Source organism: Ranitomeya imitator, chromosome 1 (assembly GCF_032444005.1).
Source record: "Ranitomeya imitator isolate aRanImi1 chromosome 1, aRanImi1.pri, whole genome shotgun sequence".
NCBI lineage: Eukaryota > Metazoa > Chordata > Amphibia > Anura > Dendrobatidae > Ranitomeya > Ranitomeya imitator.
Window position 1 is genome coordinate 1162724997 of NC_091282.1, and position 19364 is coordinate 1162744360.

The 19364-nt window shown below is 47.3% G+C and overlaps 1 protein-coding gene across 2 annotated transcripts in view; it reads right to left on the reverse strand.

Annotated features, from left to right (window-relative positions):
• Positions 1–512: 512 nt before the first annotated feature.
• Positions 513–19364, reverse strand: part of RBPJ (recombination signal binding protein for immunoglobulin kappa J region) — a 120050-nt gene continuing 101198 nt past the window's right edge. Inside the window, exons 9-11 of one of the 2 annotated variants that reach the window (XM_069744640.1) lie at positions 10629–10784; positions 8106–8209; positions 513–2019 (exon numbers count right to left, since the gene is read on the reverse strand). In XM_069744640.1, coding sequence (XP_069600741.1) covers positions 1704–2019; positions 8106–8209; positions 10629–10784 — 576 coding nt within the window. In that variant the 3' untranslated portion in view covers positions 513–1703. The remainder of the gene's footprint in view (positions 2020–8105; positions 8210–10628; positions 10785–19364) is intronic. The other variant, XM_069744641.1, reaches the window with a different exon arrangement.

Below are 19364 nucleotides of genomic sequence, written 5' to 3' on the forward strand. Positions count from 1 at the left end.
CTGTATCCAATATGTGCCAGTAAGAATATTGGGGGGGCGCTGCACCATTGCATCTCATCAGGTCTCCCGAAACAAGGGACAAAACATGGTAAGGTAGTTCACAATCAAATCGATGACCTAGCTCAAATTTAGCCACAACATGACCCCCAAATCTAAGGGGCAACCACTACTTTCTAACCAGTGCAGAAAAATATTTGGTAACTGCTCATTTTTCAGCTCCATACATTTACTGTACAGGGTTAAGTCCCAGAGCCTACTGCCAGTAAGGCAAAAAAGCAAAAGGGAAGGAAAGAAAAATAAGAAAAATAGAAACAAAAAATAGGGAGGTAAAAAAAAGTAATAAGACACTTTACACTTAATACAAGATATGTACAAAGAAAAACTTCAAAAAGTTTTTTTTTTTTACCTAAGTATTAAATAAAAAATATTCATATCTGCTGAATGGAGTTGAAAGATATGAAAGTGATTGTTTAAATGCCATGTGTATTTTGCATGATTTTTTTTTTTGGGGGGGGGGGGGGGGGGGAGGGAAAAGGGGTATTCTGGACCATAAATAGTCTCTATAAATACACCAGCTTCTTCATTGATGGGAGTTGATATTAACTCTCATCAATAAAAAAAAAAGCTACAAGAAAGAAATACATATATACATTTACATACATTAGGGGGTGACTACCCTAGGTGGGGGGCAGGGGGTCTTCAGTCGCTGCTCTACGAACATTAGGCATTAGCAATACAAGGAGGTCCTGTTCAGCGGCGACTGGAAAAACCACAGGTTTCCCACTCCTGAACTACATTTATAAATGGGTGTATCCGACAATGACTGAACACGACGTACTATCCCATATACATAAGTTTGTATTGCAGGCAAGGTAGAGGCTTTTTTTTTTTTTTGCTTTTTTTGTTTTGTTTTTTTTAAAGCTTTTGCACAAACTTCATATAATCTTTAAAAAAAAAAACAAAAAAAAAAAACAACAAGAAATAAAAAATGCTGTTTTTTTAAGTTTGACAAGCCGGAAAAAACTAAAAAACTAATAAAAAAATTAAAAAAAATAAAATTCCAGCCATTGACCAAAAATATATATAATTAATTATTTTTTTCCTTTTTGCAACTGGAAGATTATGATGATAATAGATTACATGATTATGTTCAAGCTTGGAACCAGACTATACTTTTGAGGAAAAAAAAACAATTTGGTAACAAAAGAAAGTGTACTATGTCTCATTTATATTAAAAAAGAAAAAACGTTAAAAAATAAAAAGAGGGCATAGTGAAAAAATGAAAATGTACCTTTTACTAAAGCTTATACAAGTTTCTTGGTCCATAATAATTAGATTCATGCATTCTAGGTGAAGGTTTTACCTCCAAGCCACATTCACCATTTCTGGCCACTTTTTTTCCTTCCAAAAACGACAATATGGGTAAAAAATAGATTTTTTTTTTTTTTTCAGTGGCGATTTATATCTACATAATTTACCCATTTGTTATCGTGGCTTAAAATGTTTGCTCAGCACTTGCAGTTCAAAAGGTTCAGGCGATATGAACAATTATGGAGAAACATTTCCCATGAAAGCTCAAAATTATGTAAAAACAATTAAAAAAAACCCTAAAAAAAAGGAGAAAAACAAAAAAGTTATTATACATGTCCTTCCATGTAAAAAATTTTTTAATTTAGCCGAAGTCCTGGTAGAAAAGTTTGTGGTTACGACACTAGCGCTGCTGCGGACGACGTGACGTTGGTGGAATTTGTGCTGACGCCTGTGTAACTTCCCTCGCTGTTCGTGCTGGAATCGGTAGAAGCCAGGAGGCTGGAATTGGCTCGCAGGATGGCTCCGGCTGCGCTACAATGAGGCCGAGGTCCAGGCTCTGGGGTGTACGTGAAAGTAAGGCTAGTTGAATATATTATGCCATCATTCCGGACCAATGTTACTGGCACCTGCACTGGCTGGCGGACCCATCTCCAGCCCTCTCGGAAAGCGGAAATGTCAGGGACGACACATAACATACTTTCTGCGCACCTATTGGGGAAAACAAAACATTGTTTGGATTACAAGAAAGATTGAGCAAGTTTACAGTAAAGAATTGGGAATTACAACAAAAGTTGTAAGAGGGCGTTTTTTTTCCCCCCATTACTGAACAATTTTTTTGCGCAAGACTTCTAAATAAACTTATAAACAATTAAAAGGGGTTGTCTGGCCTTAGGCTACAAGTCTGTAGTCACTATTTGACTGCAGACGTGTGAACCCTTATGTGGAAGACACTGCATGTGGTGAAGGTTCTCCATGTGACTGCAAATACATAATATGCATAATCCGGGCCACATTCCGACTAGACTTGTCTGGTCTCGCTCAGTGCAGGTGTATTGAGCGAAGCTGGGCCCATCTAGTTGGCATGTGACCGCATGTACGCAAATCACATACTTGCGATCTCTCGCTCGCCGCCAGCACCGTAGAATCCACATAGTGAGCGCGATGTAAGTGTTCACAAGTCTTCAGCTACAGAGGGACTGAAGACTTGTGGCCTAAGGTCAGAGAATGCCGCTAAGCCAAGCAGGAAAAAAAAAAAGAGCAAAATATCAAAATCATTCCCGCACTTATGGTGTGTGAGCGAAAAGGATCCCAATATCCCATTCATGCTGCTCAAACCACGCGCAGCATGAACCAAAGTCTAAACTACATTACTGCAGCTAGGTAGGTTTGACTCCTAAATGCTGCAGGGCTGCAGAGTAAAACTGAAGGGAAAAAAAAAACTTTCACATTCACGAAACAAAATAAAAAATAAAAAAGTTCAGAAGTTCAGACCCTAGTAGGTCTAGAAGGTGATCAAAGAAGCAATTTCATTTGTTGGAGGAACTCTAGACAGAGCGCAGGGCCGGAGCATAAAACAAAGTACGTATAGTGGAGAAAAGAATTGTTTGATACACTGCCAGGTTTTCTAGTTTTCCCACCTACAAAGAATGGAGAAGTCTGCAATTTTCATTGTAGGTATACACTGTGTTCCAAATTATTATGCAGATGACATTTTTCTCGGATTTTCCTAAATGGTCGGTGCAAATGACAGTCTAATAAAAGTCATCACCCGTTAGAGTACATATATCTAATTTTATTGAAAAAACCTCCCAATGATAACAGTATAATCTTCAAAATGAATAAAAACTCAAAATGCACTGTTCCAAATTATTAGGCATCGTAGAATTTCTAAACATTTGATATGTTTTAAAGAACTGAAAATGTTCATTGGTAGAATTTGCAGCATTAGGAGGTCACATTCACTGAACAAAAAAAACTATTAACTCCAAAACATCCTAACAGGCCAAGTTACATGTCAACATAGGCCCCTTCTTTGATATCACCTTCACAATTCTTGCATTCTTGAGTTTTTGGAGAGTTTCTGCTTGTACGTGTTTGCATGAAGTCAGAATAGCCTCCCAGAGCCGCTGTATTGATGTGAACTGCCTCCCACCCTCATAGATCTTTTGCTTGATGATACTCCAAAGGTTTTCTATAGAGTTGAGGTCAGGGGAAGATGGTGGCCACACCATGAGTTTATCTCCTTTTATGCCCATAGCAGCCAATGACTCAGAGGTATTCTTTGCAGCATGAGATGGGGCATTGCCATGCATGGAGATGATTTTGCTCCTGAAGGCACGTTTCTGCTTTTTATACCATGAAAGAAAGTTGTCAGTCAGAAACGCTATTTACTTTACAGAGGTCATTTTCACATCTTCAGGAACCTTAAAGGCCCCCACCAGCTGTTTCCCCGTGATTCCGGCCCAAAACATGATTTCTCCACCTCCTTGCTGACGTCGCAGCCTTGTTGGCCATCCACCAACCATCCACTACTCCATCCATCTGGACCATCCAGGGTTACTCGACACTCATCAGTAAACAAGACGGTTTGGAAATTAGTCATGTAGTCTGGGCCCACTGCAACCATTTCTGCTCATGAACACTGTTTAGGGGTGGCTGAGTAGTAGATTTATGCACCACAGCAAGCCTTTGAAGGATGCTACACCTTGAGGTTCGAGGGACTCCAGAGGCACCAGCAGCTTCAAATAACTAATTGCTGCTTTGTAATGGTATTTTGGCAGCTGCTCTCTTAATCCAATGAATTTGTCTGGCAGAAACCTTCCTCATTATGCCTTTACCTGCATGAACTCTGTCTGTGCTCTGTTTCAGTCACAAATCTCTTCACAGTATGATGATCAAAGTTTTTGAGAAGTATCTAATTTTTTCATACCTTGTCCAAGGCATTTCACTATTTAACGCTTTTCAGCAGCAGAGAGATCCTTTTTATTTCTCATATTGCTTGAAACCTTTGGCCTGCTTAATAATGTGGAACATCATTTTTAAGTAGTTTTCCTTTAATTAGAATCACCTGGAAAACTAATTATCACATGCGTTTAAGATTGATTTCAGTTATCTATTGAGCCCTGAGACACAAAACCATCCATGAGTTTATTTGAAAAACAAATTAACTCTTTATGGACACTTAAATCCAATTTGCATAATAATTTGGAACACAGTGTACGTCACTTGTGAGAGACAGAATCTTAAAATAAAATCCAGAAAATCACATAGCATGATTTTTACATAATTTTCATTTTATTGCATGAAATAAGTATTTGATATAATAGAAAAACAGAACATAAAGGGAACCGGTCAGCAGTTTCAGGGCTTATCTACAGCATTCTATAATGCTGTAAATAAGCCCCCGCTCCGACCTGCAAGATAAGAAAAATACGTTTTATTATACTCTCCCTTGGGTCCGATAGGTGTCGCAGGCCCTGTTCTGGCATCTCCCATCTTCTTGCGATGCCGCCCTCCTGTTGCTTCATCGCTCCCCAGCATCGCGCTCCTGCGCAGGCATACTTATCTGCCATGTTGAGGGCAGACCAAATACTGCAGTGAGCAGGTGCCGGGCCTCTCAGACCTTTCCCCACGCCTGCGCACTGCAGTATTTTACTCTGCCCTCAACAGGAAAGACAAGTATGCCTGCGCAGGAGCGCGATGCCGGGGAGCAATGAAGCAACAGGAGGGCGGCATCGCAAGAAGATGGGAGGCACCGGACAAACTTCAGCAGGGATTTTAGTCCACTCCTCCATACAGATCTTCATACAGATCTTCTCCAGATCATTCAGGTTTCGGAGCGGTCGTGGGGCAACATTGAGTTTCAGCTCCCTCCAAAGATTTTCTATTGGGTTCAAGTCAGGAGACTGGCTAGGCCACTCCAGGAATGAAATGCTTCTTATGGAGCCACTCCTTAGTTGGACCCAGCCACAACCCATCTTCAATGCTCTGAGGGAAGGAGGTTGTTGGACAAAATCTCGGGATGCATGACCTCATCCATCCTCTCTTCCATACGGTGCAGTCATCCGGTCACCTTCACAGAAAAGCACCCCCAAAGTATGAGGTTTCCCTCACCATGCTTCATGGATGGGATGGTGCTCTTGGGGTTGTACTCATCATCTTCCTCCAAATATTGCAAGTTGACTTGATACCAAAAAGTTTTATTTTGGGCGGGCAAAACAGGTGGAGAAAGCAGTGGGGGAAAGGCTGAGAGCAGAAGATGAGATGGCTTCCCTGGGCACACCTGAGGCTGGGAGACAGCAAAGTTTCAAACTAGCGTTTAGCCGGGCTGCAGACTTCCTCCGTGAAGCCCCGCCCACTGCCAAGCCTCTTCATTCAGCTCCGCCTATGGCTGCATGCGGACCCCATCTTTAACATTGGGTACACAGGCCATGCCGCTGTATGCAGATGCCTACGCTTGCGTCGTTTTGATGGTGCAACGACCTGCGCCGAACACAACAAGTTGCAATTTCGTGCAGATGCCGCACCGTCATAACGACACATGCGGAGGCATCTGCATACAGCGGCATGGCCTGCGTACCCAATGTTAAAGATAGGGTGCGCACGCAGCATGCAGACCGTAGGCGGAGAAGAATGAAGAGGCGCGGAAGTGGGCGGGGTTTCATGGAGGAAGTCCGCATTCCTCCGCAGCCAGGCTAAACGCTAGTAGGAAACTAGCCTAAAAGAAGCTCAGAATAATATGGATAAAATTTTGGAGAGGGCGGAGAGGAAGAAAGTTTCAGAGACTAGCTTTTTACCAGGAGGGGAGGCGGTGGGTCACATGCTGTCACTGGTGGCTTCTGCCCAGAGGAGTAAATTTGTACATTCATTGGTTTTAGAAAATGGTACAAAAGTGTTGGAGACATCAGAGATCTTAAAGGTCTTTACAGATTTTTATGCAGATTTGTACTCCTCTCGGGTGGATGCATCGGTGGGAGACACTGGCATTTCTAGAGGGACTTGGGTTGCCTAAGCTGAGTGAGGATGACAGGGAAAGTTTGGAGGCACCTATTACAGATGAGGAACTGAGTCATGCACTAAGGTCAATGGCAACGTGCCAGGAGCAGATGGATTACCAGCCCAACTTTATAAAGATATGGAGGAAGTGTTGATGCCCCGATTAAGAGTGGTCTTGGAGGAGGCTAAGAGTAGTGGAATCTTGCCAGCTTCCATGAGAGAAGCCATATTAGTGGTAATCTCGAAGGAGGATAAAGATCTACGACAGCCTGAATCAAATCGCCCGATTTCTTTGCTCACAACGTATGTCAAGCTTCTGGCCAAGGTGTTAGCGACCCGGCTGACGATCCGGATCAGTCCGGCTTTATGCCCGACAGGTCTACGGCAGTTATTATTATTATACATTTTTATAGCGCCATTTCTTCCATGGCGCTTTACATGTGAATACGGGGCAAATATAGACAAGTACATTAAACATGAGCAAATAAGGCACACGAGTACATAAGGAGGGAGGACCCTGCCCGCGAGGGCTCACAGTCTGAAGGGGATGGGTGATGAAACACTAGGAGAGGGTAGGGCAGGTTGTGCGGCGGTTCAATAACTTCAGCATCACTGCAGATCATGCTAAATTTTGGTCACATCTGACCACATGATGTTATCTCATGCCTCCTCTTGATCATCCAGATGTTCATGGGTGAGCTTCAAAAGGGACTGGACATGGGCTGGCATGAGCAGGGGGAACTTGCGTGCCCTGCAGAATTTGAATCCATGACGGCGTAGCGTGTTACTAACGGTAATGTTTTAAACAGTGGTTCTAGCTCTCTTCAGGTCACTGACTAGGTCCTCCTGTGTAGTTTTGGGCTGATTCCGGACCCTGCTCAGAATCATCCTGACCCCACAAGGCGAGATCTTGCATGGAGCCCCAGAGAAAGATTGACAGACATCTTGTTTCTTCCATTGTACCAACAGTTGTTGCCGTCTAACCAAGCTGCTTTCCTGTTGTTTTTAGACTACTCGTTGGTCTTGGCCACGGTGGCGAGGTTGGAGTGTGATGGATTGAGTGTGTGGACAGGTGTCTTTTATAAAAAGGTTAAAGTTCAAACAAATGCACTTCTTCAAGAAAAACTAACAGGTCTGTGAGATCCAGAATTTTTGCTGGTTGGTAGGTGATCAAATACTTATTTCATTCATAAAATGCAACTTAAATTATTTAAAAAACACATGTGATTATCTGTATTTTTTTCTTAAGAATCTGTCTCAGTTGAACTACACCTACAAGAAAAATTACAGACCTCCCCATTCTTTGTAGGTGGGAAAAGTTGCAAAATCGGCAGAGTATCAAATACTTATATTCTGCATTGTATGTTCTTCCCGCCCTGCCTCCGGCGAGATCAGTGTGTTCACCACTTGCTGCTAAAATCTAATTTGTTACAAATTGTTCCAATCTCATCGGGTACCAAGAAATTAAACAAAAGAACGGTTCATTGTCAGGATACAGGGTATTTTTTTTTTTTGGTCAAAAATTCCACAATATACTCAACAGTACTAAACATGACCCTGTTTTGCCAAGGCAGACAAGTAAATAAGGACATCCAAGCGAGATGCCAGTGAAGTTACAGAAGTATGTTATTTTCAACCGCTAAAGCCTGCACCCCAAGGGCAAACCGGCAGGGGGGCCCGGGAAGAGTTGCAGGTGCATCCCATGATCCTTCTTAGTGGTTTGGAAAAGAAACATTTGCATAAAACAAAAAAATATACAAAAACAGCACAGCGATGCATGAAATAAAAGGAACGCTTACCTGTACATAGTCTCTGCCTCCACATCCCCAAACCAAACTCTCAAATTTGGTGTAAAGTTCTGACCTGTTAACTCCAACATCGCTACATCTCCCCCTCCGTTCAGCTGGAAAATATGGACAGAAAGATGTAATTCTTCATTCATTGCAGACCGACCGCACAAATAAATGACTGAACTCTAATAAGTACAGACTGATGCATTTCCCATGTGTCAGCTCTGCCGTGTAGGTTGGGGTACAGCACGGGCTCATTCGGCCACTCCGTGCATTGTCTGAATGAGCGTTTAATGATCGTTCTGTTGTGCTGCTGAAAGCAAAGATAAAACACCTAAAAATTAAAACTATGTGTCACAAATCAAAAGCACACATGAAAATAGACAAGTTTGTAATATATCTCACCAGAGAAGTCTGCTTCTTTCTCCTGAACGGATCTCGCCTTCAATTCCTGGGCAAAATCCGTGTACAGTGAAGACAGACGCTTTCATTACTGAGACAGGAGATGGCAGTCACTGCTGATGAGATTCTATGTAGATAGGAGGGGGAGGGGCTCTAACTATAGCTCCTCCCACCTCCTCTGCATAGAATCTTACAAGCACTAACTGCCATCTCTTCTCTCAGTAACGGGAAAGTCTGTATTCACTGTGTACATTGACTGAGAAATCAGTCCAGGAGAAAGAAGAAGATTTCTCTGATAACATATTACAAAATTTCTTATTTTCACGTGCACTATCGATTTATTAAATAAAAATTAACATGATGGCTATTCTTTAACCCTTCACACCAAAGCCCGTTTTCACCTTCCTGACCAATTTTTTCAATTATCACCACTGTCACTTTCTGAGTTAATGTCTCTGGAACGCGTCAACGGATCCCGCACATTCTGAGACTTTTTTTTCGTGACATATTGTACTTTGTGATAGTGATAAAATTTATTCTATATGACTTGCGTTTAGTTGTGAAAATTTCAGAAATGCAGCAAAAATGTAGAAGTTTTCAAACTTAAAAAGGAACCAGTCAGGTCACCCACAGCCACCAACCCAGCAGCATTCAGCTGTGTGTGATTAGTCCCCGTTCCTCACCAGCCCTGTATAACATCATTCAGTTAAATAAATGCTTTGAAACCGCATTTATAACCTCCGCTTTTCCTATGCCAATGAGGGCTTTGACTAGTTGATGGGGCCGTAGTTTCCCCAGACTAGTCATTCCTCTTTCCATGTTATCATCATGCCCCTTGATGGCTTGATCATTTATATCAGCGGCGTCTTCACCACTTATGCAAATCTAGCGCATGCGTGCCGCTCATTCTGGTCGCATCAATGAAGCTGGAATGAGCATGTCCGGAGGTTTAGAAGATAGCGTCTGGTCTTGCGCCTCTGAAGTCAGGAAATGGACACCCAGCTTCAGTGATGCTCCCAGAATGAGTGGTGCGCATGCGCAGATTAGCATTAGTTTGCGGTGACACCGGTCGTGCAAATGATGTTATCAAGCCCACAGGGGCGTGATAACATGGAAAGAGGGCTGACTAGTCTGGGGAAACTAACGCCGGGTGACTGAATCATTCAGACATTAAATAATCACTCGGCAGCACACAGTCCTTGTAAACAGGAGGAGATGTGCTGATAACAGCAATACACTACGCACCCAAAACCATTGGATTAAAATATGTGCCTTCAATGTGGTGTCCGTACTGAGCTTCATAACAAAAGAGAAAAGAACAAAAGTCATATTATGTATAGCGATAGCCATCTTTCTATGGCTCAAACAGTTTCTCACAGACTTGAATCTAAAATAAAAAGCATATTGTGGATTTAACTAACACTTCTCCACCATTGTGAAAAGTAATAAATGATAAAAAGCCGGCTGTGTTCTACAGATGGCACTTCTCCTGCAAGGCTACTGTCAGGTGCCGGCTGTGTTTCACAGAGGACACTTCTCCTGCAAGGCTACTGTCAGGTGCCGGCTGTGTTCTACAGATGACACTTCTCCTGCAAGGCTACTGTCAGGTGCCGGCTGTGTTCTACAGATGACACTTCTCCTGCAGGGCTACTGTCAGGTGCGGATGGGTTATTTTCTATCCCAGCTTATCCCTGACAAGTGACTGTCATTGCTAATGGCGTTACTGTATCTCACACCCTATAAACATTTGGAGGTCTTAAAGGGACTCTGTCACCTGAATTTGGAGGAAACAATCTTCAGCCATAGAGGCGGGGTTTTTGGGTGTTTGATTCACCCTTTCCTTACCCGCTGGCTGCATCCTGGCTGCAATATTGGATTGAAGTTCATTCTCTGTCCTCCGTAGTACATGCCTGCACAAGGCAATTTTGCCTTGCGCAGGCGTGTACTATGGAGGACAGAGAATGAACTTCAATTTAATATTGCAGCCAGCATGCAGCCAGCGGGTAAGGAAAGGGTGAATTAAACACCCAAAAACCCCGCCCTTATGGCTGAAGATTGTTCCCTCCAAATTCAGGTGACAGAGTCCCTTTAAAGCAGTATCCTTCAACTGCAGACTCGGCAAGGCCTTACCTGAAGACTTTCCACGACAGGCACAGGGGTCACAGGTGCATGTACGGGTCCCATACCTTCATAGAACGTGTATTCTGCCTTATCTGTGCTAATGATTGTCCATGAAGCGCCATCATTAATCATCTCTTTGTTTGGCTCTTTGGGGCATGGAGTGGCCTTTTGTTTAGGGGGAAAGAAACAAAATGTTAAAATGGTGGCGAGTCATAAGGTGAAAACAAGACATAGCAAAGTCTAGATCCTCGGTCCATGGTAGGGGACCTGACAGGTACCGTGCTGATGAGAAATTGGTGAAATCGCACATCACTGCAAACGGACACTGATGAATTTTCTGCGAACATATCACAGACTGTGTGTATGTAGATCAGATCTGCAGAGAAGGGTCATGGCTTTATTTTGTGTGTGGGACATGCAGAAAGGTTTGTCAAAGAGTAGTGATGAGCGAACGTGATCATATAAGGTGTTATCTGGTCATGCTCGGGTGTTATTCGAGTATCTTTGGTGTGCTCGAATAATATGTTCTAGTCCCCGCGGCTGCATGTCTCCCGGCTGTTAGACAGTTACAACACATGCAGGCATTGCCTGTTTGTTAGGGATTCCCTGCATGTGTTGTCTAACAGCTGCGAATCATGCAGCCGCGAGGACTTGAACATATTTGAGCACGGCGAAGATACTCGGATTACACCCGCACACGGATTACACCTTATCTGAGTACCTTCACTCATCACTAATAAAGGAGGTTTCTGGAAAAAAAAAAAATCCACGCTCACTTTGGCGACTCCCAGATGCTGCTGTAGTGATCCACCACATAAAGGGGTACACAACCTACAGTCTGGGGGCCACACGTGGCCCGCTATGCAATACTGTGCCACTCAATCTACTCAGAAATGCTTGCTTGTGTGGCTGTTTGTTATGGAAACTACATGCAAAGAATAAGATGAGTGGCACATAGCCCTCTCTGTGTCACCCCAAACAGTTTTAGAAGAATGGGGTCCCATGACACCTCCAGAAAAATGTAAATGGTCAGCTGTGCTTGCGGCACTGTACATTGTAGTTTGCAGCATATAAGTTTACATTGGGGAGACCCACATACATGCATGGCCTTCCCTTTTCAATGTGCTCGCTGGGGGTAAAGCGGTCCTTCATCATTGCAGAAGTGCAGATCCCACTGTCTCTGCTACTGTCTGACATCTTAGGCCTCTTTCACACTTGCGTCGCGTGGCGATCCGCTGCAATCTGTCGTTTTGGGCAAAAATAGGGATTTTTGTGTGTACTCACCGTAAAATCCTTTTCTCCGAGCCACTCATTGGGGGACACAGGACCATGGGTTATGCTGCTGTCACTAGGAGGCTGACACTAAGCTGAGACAAAAAAAGGTTAGCTCCTCCTCTGCAGTATACACCCTCATGCTGGCTACCAGAGACCCAGTTCAGTGCAAAAGCAGTAGGATAATAACAATATATCAAGTAACATTAGAATATAACATGTCAAACAAACAGTCAAAGACCAAAAAAGGTAACGAGCCGTAGGGCTACCAGGGTGGGTGCTGTGTCCCCCAATGAGTGGCTCGGAGAAAAGGATTTTACGGTGAGTACACACAAAAATCCCTATTTCTCCTTCGCCTCATTGGGGGACACAGGACCATGGGACGTCCCAAAGCAGTCCCTGGGAGGGAAACAATACAACCAAATAACTCAGTGTACCATCTGACTACAAATGCACAACGGCCGCCTGCAGGATACGCCTGCCAAGGGCCGCGTCCGCAGAGGAGTGAATGTGGACATTGTAATGCTTTGTGAAAGTATGCAGGCTGGACCAAGTTGCGGCCTTGCAAACCTGCTCCGCTGTCGCCTGGTGCCGGATGGCCCAGGAAGCACCCATCGACCGAGTGGAGTGAGCTCTAATCCCCGCCGGGATAGGACTGCCCCTGACCCGATAGGATTCCTGGATAGCGGATCGGATCCATCTGGCTATCGTGGATTTAGACGCAGCCAAACCCTTTCTGTGATCCTCCGGGAGCACGAAAAGGGCGTCCGATTTTCTGAAATGAGCCGTTCTGGAAATGTACCTCCTGAGAGCCCGTACCACGTCCAGAGAATGGAGAGCCTTCTCGACCCTATGTTTGGGCTGCGGGCAAAAGGAGGGAAGAATGATGTCCTCGTTAAGGTGAAAAGATGAGACCACCTTCGGAAGAAACTCCGGGGAAGGACGTAGACTACTTTGTCCTGATGAAAGGCAAGGAAAGGTGCCTGGCAGGATAAAGCGGCGAGCTCTGAAACCCTTCTGATGGACGTCACCGCAACCAGGAAGGCGACCTTCCATGAGAGGACAGAGAGCGGAACGTCTTGAAGGGGTTCGAACGGAGGTTCCTGAAGAGCCCCCAGGACCAAGTTGAGATCCCAGGTCTCTAACGGCATCCTGTAGGGAGGAACCACATGGGAGACTCCCTGGATGAAGGTCTTGACCTGAAGGTTGGCGGCGATCCTACGTTGGAACAGCACGGATAACGCGGAGATCTGACCTTTGAGGGAACTCAGGGCCAAGCCGGAGTCCAGACCAGACTGAAGGAAACTCAGGATGCGCGGGAACGAGAAAACGAGCGGAGGGTGCCCTCGGAGCCTGCACCATGAGAAGAAAGATTTCCAAACGCGGAGGTAAATGGAGGCGGAAGACGCCTTGCGAGCACTTAACATGGTGGGAATGACCTGCTGAGAGAAACCGGCGCGAGTTAGAATCCAGGTTTCAACAGCCACGCCGTTAAACGTAGGGCCCCTGAGCTCTGGTGGAAGATCGGACCTTGGCGAAGCAGGTCTGGGCGGTCTGGTAACTGCAAGGGAACGTCGGCTACGAGCTGAACGAGTTCCGCGTACCAAGCGCGACGAGGCCAGTCTGGGGCGACCAGAATGACCGGAACTCCCTCCGTCTTGATCTTTCGGATCACCTTCGGCAGTAAGGGAAGGGGAGGAAACACGTATGGGAGCGGAAACTGATGCCATGGAGAAATCAGCGCGTCTATTCCTATGGCCTGGGGATCCCGAGAACGTGCAATGAAGTTGTGGACCTTGGCGTTCAATCTGGACGCCATCAGATCCACGTCCGGGGTCCCCCAGCGAAGACAGATCTGATGAAAAACCTCTGGGTGGAGTTCCCACTCCCCCGAGGCAAGGCCCTGGCGGCTCAGGAAGTCCGCCGCCCAGTTCTCGACTCCCGGAATGTGCACCGCAGAGATGATGGAATGGTTGGTTTCGGCCCAACGAAGGATGAGAGAGACTTCCTGCATTGCCGCCCTGCTGCGGGTACCCCCCTGGTGGTTGATGTAAGCCACCGCCGTGACGTTGTCCGATTGGACCCTTATTGGGTGACCCGCGAGCAGAGCGTGAAAATGACTCAGAGCCAGTCTGATAGCACGAATCTCCAGGATGTTGATGGGGAGCCTGGATTCCCGAACTGTCCAACGGCCCTGGGCAGAGTGCTGAAGAAACACTGCCCCCCAGCAGAGAAGACTGGAATCGGTGGTTACCACTAACCAGCGGATCGGGAGGAAGGACTTCCCCTGGAGAAGCGATGGGCCCAGGGTCCACCATACGAGAGATTGTCTGACCCGCGGGAACAGGGGGCAAGGGCGGTCGAGAGATGAGAGACTCCTGTCCCAGTTGTCCAGCAGAGCCTGTTGCAAGGGACGGAGATGGAGTTGAGCAAAGGGAACCGCTTCGATTGATGCAACCATCTTTCCCAGGATCTTCATGGCGAACCGAATGGTTAGCGGACGAGGATGGCATAGCGTTCGGGCTCCCTGTTGGAGCGCTTGGGCCTTGGACCGAGGAAGCAAGACCAGCCCCCTTGAAGTGTCCAGGATCATTCCCAGAAAGGAGATCCGACGGGCAGGAACGGGAGAGGACTTGTCCAAGTTGATCAGCCAGCCCAGGCGCGAAAGAGAATCCAGGGTAATGTGGACGCTTGACTCGCAGGCTTGGAAGGACGGGCCCTTTATGAGGAGATCATCTAAGTAAGGTAACACGACGACTCCTCGAGAATGAAGGATGGCCATGACAGCCACCATGACCTTGGTGAATACCCTGGGCGCCGTGGCAAGACCGAAGGGTAAGGCCGTGAACTGGAAGTGGTCCTCCAGAACGGCAAAGCGGAGGAACCTTTGATGAGGCGGGAAAATCGGGATGTGAAGATAGGCATCCTTGATGTCTATCGAGGCCAAGAATTCCTCTCTTTCCATCGAAGAGATGACCGATCTGAGCGATTCCATCCTGAAGTGGCGGACTCTTACGCACTTGTTCAGGAGTTTCAGATCCAAAATGGGGCGCACTTTTCCGTCCTTCTTTGGCACAACGAAGAGGTTTGAGTAGAAACCTTTGAACCTCTCGTGTTCCGGGACCGGAACAATGACCCCGCTCTGGCGAAGAGCGTGAATGGCGCAAAGGGCGCGAGACTGAGCTCCCGAACTGGGAAGACGAGAGGGGAAAAACAGAGTTGGAGGAGGAGAGGAGAACTCTATTTTGTAGCCAGACGATACCAGATCCCTGACCCATTCGTCGTGAACGACGGAGAGCCAGGCCTGCTGAAAAAGGAGTAGACGACCGCCTACTCTGGTGGTATCGACTGGCGCCGTTCCCGAGTCATTGAGACGGGAATCTGGGAGGTCTGGAACCTCGGGTTCTGGGCTGCCTAGGTTTTCCGCGCCAGGAAGGGATCGTCCTGAAGGGGGGGCGAGTGTCTCTGTCTGTGCGAGCGGATCGGTCCGATCTGGGAAGACCGGTAGGATTGGACTAGGCTGGGCTGGTACGAAAGGGCCGAAAGCGAAAATAAGGCTGGCGCTGGAAAGCCGCCTTGGGCCTCTGTTGGGGAAGGAACTTGCTCTTTCCCCCCGTGGCGTCGGAAATAAGCTGGTCAAGCTTTTCGCCGAAAAGGCGCCCGCTTTGAAAAGGGAGAGAGATCAGAGATTTTTTAGAGGAGGAGTCTGCGCGCCACTCTCTGAGCCAAAGAGCCCTTCTGATAGCGATGGCGTTAGAAGCCGCCGATGCTGCGCAATTCGCCGCGTCGAGGGATGCGAACATCACATAATCACTAGCCATGGCTAACTGCTTAGCCAGGTCCGCCATCTCGGACGGGAGGTCCTGTTCATGAATGGATTTCGCTAGAGCATCCGCCCAGGAAACCATTGCCTTGGTCACCCAAGCCGCGGCGAAGGAGGGGGACAGGGAAGAGCCTGAGGCCTCATACACTGAGCGAGCTAGAGAGTCTAGCTGGCGTTCAGTGGGACTCTTAATTGAAGCGCCGTCCGGGACTGAAAGAAGCGTTTTAGAGGCCAGGCGCGAGACCGGAGGATCTACTATAGGGGGATCCGTCCAGTCTTTCACGAGATCTGCTGAAGGGATACTTTGATACCAGATCCTTCTTACCCGAGAAACGCTTATCTGGACGCTCCCTGTGTCGCTTGACTATATCTAGAAAAGCTGGGTGAGAGGCAAAAGATTTGTGGGAACGCTTGGCTCTGGTAAAAGAGACCGCGTGTTCCGGAGCGGAATTAGAGTCATCATCCACCTTAAGCGCGTGATTGACTGCTACAATGAGGGAGTCAACCGTAGCTCTGAACTCCAGAGCCTCCGGGTCCAATGATACTTCGGACTCATGTTCAGAGTCGTGAACGCTGCGAGCCCCCAGAGAGGGTGAGCGAGAGGTGGAGCTGCCAGAGTCTGAGTGGCGAGGTGAACGCTCAGGAGAGGTAGTACGGATCCGTTTTCTGGATCACCGTGCCTCTTTAAGTGGAGAGCGGCCCCTGCTGGCCGACGATTCCCCTGCTATGGAGGGATCTCTTAACACCTGTAACGGATTGCCCCGTTCCCCGGGAGGATTTTGAATGGATTTGATGGCGTTGGCTAAAAAATCCACGGACTGTGAAAGTGAGGCAACCCACGGGGGGGGACTAGGTACGCCGGAGTCGGTGGCGGTGGAGGGCTCCTGGGCACATGGAGCATCGCAGGCAGAGCAGAGGGGAGAACTTTGAGGCCTAGGAAGTGGGGCCTGGCAGGTGGTACACGCAGAAAAAAAGGTTGTATGCACCTTAGAGGATTTTTTGGTCCTTGACTGGGACATGATTCTAATGGAAAAAATTAGATCACAGGATCTATAATTGTGGGGAAGCCGAGGGCGACGCTGCAGAGGAGAGCTGACGAGGTCTCCTTACCCTGGTCCTGTGTCCCGTTCCAGAGAGGGCAAACTGTGTTGCCAGAGATGAAACCGGCTGCACGTGGGCGCTGTGACACTTGGACGCTGCGGCAGAGGCTGAGCTGCGGCGTGCAGTGAGGGACCAAGATGGCCGCCGAGATCAGGAGAGAGATCTCGGAGGCTGCGAGAAGCGCCAGGACCGGGGGGCGGCGCCGCCGATGACGCGCAGCAGGGGGCGGAGCCTATCGGCAGCGTCCAGCGGCTAAGCCGAAGCCGGGGACTAAATTTGCGGCTTCGGCCCGGCGCGCGGCGCAAAGTGCCAAAAAACTGGGGAATGCTTCAGGCCACTATGTGCTCTACCCACGAGGAGCCCTCCGGACCGCAAGACCGGCGACCCCCCATGAGACACTTACCCCATGGAGGTGAGAGGTGCCTTAGGCTGGCAGGGACGGTGCAGGGGTTGGGAAGCCTCTATCCACCAACCCCAGACAGGGGGGTGGAGAGGAACCGTCCACCACCTGAATCACGAAGAGCATTGGTGATGCAGTGTGGTCTGCACGGACGTCACAGAAATAGAGCTTCTGTACAGCCGAGGGTAAAACCTGGTGGACAGGGCAGATGTCCGGCAATAAAAAGCCTGGCTGCAGAGGAGGATACTGGAGGTAAAACCCAGTGCTCGTCTGTATAAAGTGGGGAGATCGGCGCCCTTTTTGGGGAAAAAAACCGTTGCCCAAAAAAGGTCAGCTCAGGCAGTGGCTCCCTCGTCGCAGGAGAGGATACGGTGAGGTGAAACTCCCGTGCTCGCCTGTTGCTGTTTCGGGGGAGATCGGACCTTGAAAGAATCCGTCGCCCCCTTCGTCCGAATAGGAAGTTAAAAAGGGAAAAATCGTGAAAAAACAGTGTGCCTCCTACGGACACTAAGCTTGAACTGGGTCTCTGGTAGCCAGCATGAGGGTGTATACTGCAGGGGAGGAGCTAACCTTTTTTTGTCTCAGCTTAGTGTCAGCCTCCTAGTGACAGCAGCATAACACCCATGGTCCTGTGTCCCCCAATGAGGCGAAGGAGAAAACGGATCCTGCAAATGTGCATGCAGGATGCGTTTTTTTGCCCATAGACTTGTATTAGCGACGGATCGCCACACGTCGCGTCCATCGTGCGACGGATCCGTCGTGTTTTGGTGGACACGTCGGACAAAAAAAAGTTTAATGTAACTTTTTTTGTCCGTCGCGTTTGCCATTTTCGACAGCGCATGCACTGCCGAAACTGTCCCCTCCTCCCCGGACTTCAGAATGGGCAGCGGATGCGTTGAAAAACTGCATCCACTGCCCATGTCGTCCACAAATTTCACAACGTCCGTCGGACCGACACATAGCGACGGACCCGTACCGACGGAAATGTGAAAGAGGCCTTAAGGTACCGTCACACTAGACGATATCGCTAGCGATCCGTGACGTTGCAGCGTCCTGGCTAGCGATATCGTCCAGTGTGACAGGCAGCAGCGATCAGGATCCTGCTGTGATATCGCTGGTCGGGGCAGAAAGTCCAGAACTTTATTTCGTCGCTGGATCTCCCGCTGACATCGCTGAATCGGCGTGTGTGACGCCGATTCAGCGATGTCTTCGCTGGTAACCAGGATAAACATCGGGTTACTAAGCGCAGGGCCGCGCTTAGTAACCCGATGTTTACCCTGGTTACCATCGTTAAAGTAAAAAAAACAACCACTACATACTTACCTACCGCTGTCTGTCCCCGGCGCTGTGCTTCTCTGCTCTGGCTGTGAGCGCCGGGCAGCCGGAAAGCAGAGCGGTGACGTCACCGCTCTGCTTTCCGGCCGCTGTGCTCACAGCCAGAGCAGAGAAGCACAGCGCCGGGGACAGACAGCGGTAGGTAAGTATGTAGTGGTTGTTTTTTTTACTTTAACCCCTTCATGACCCAGCCTATTTTGACCTTAAAGATCTTGCCGTTTTTTGCAATTCTGACCAGTGTCCCTTTATGAGGTAATAACTCAGGAACGCTTCAACGGATCCTAGCGGTTCTGAGATTGTTTTTTCGTGACATATTGGGCTTCATGTTAGTGGTAAATTTAGGTCAATAAATTCTGCGTTTATTTGTGATAAAAACGGAAATTTGGCGAAAATTTTGAAAATTTCGCAATTTTCACATTTTGAATTTTTATTCTGTTAAACCAGAGAGATATGTGACACAAAATAGTTAATAAATAACATTTCCCACATGTTTACTTTACATCAGCACAATTTTGGAAACAAAATTTTTTTTTGTTAGGAAGTTATAAGGGTTAAAATTTGACCAGCGATTTGTCATTTTTACAACGAAATTTACAAAACCATTTTTTTTAGGGACCACCTCACATTTGAAGTCAGTTTGAGGGGTCTATATGGCTGAAAATACCCAAAAGTGACACCATTCTAAAAAATGCACCCCTCAAGGTACTCAAAACCACATTCAAGAAGTTTATTAACCCTTCAGGTGCTTCACAGCAGCAGAAGCAACAAGGAAGGAAAAAATGAACATTTAACTTTTTAGTCACAAAAATTATCT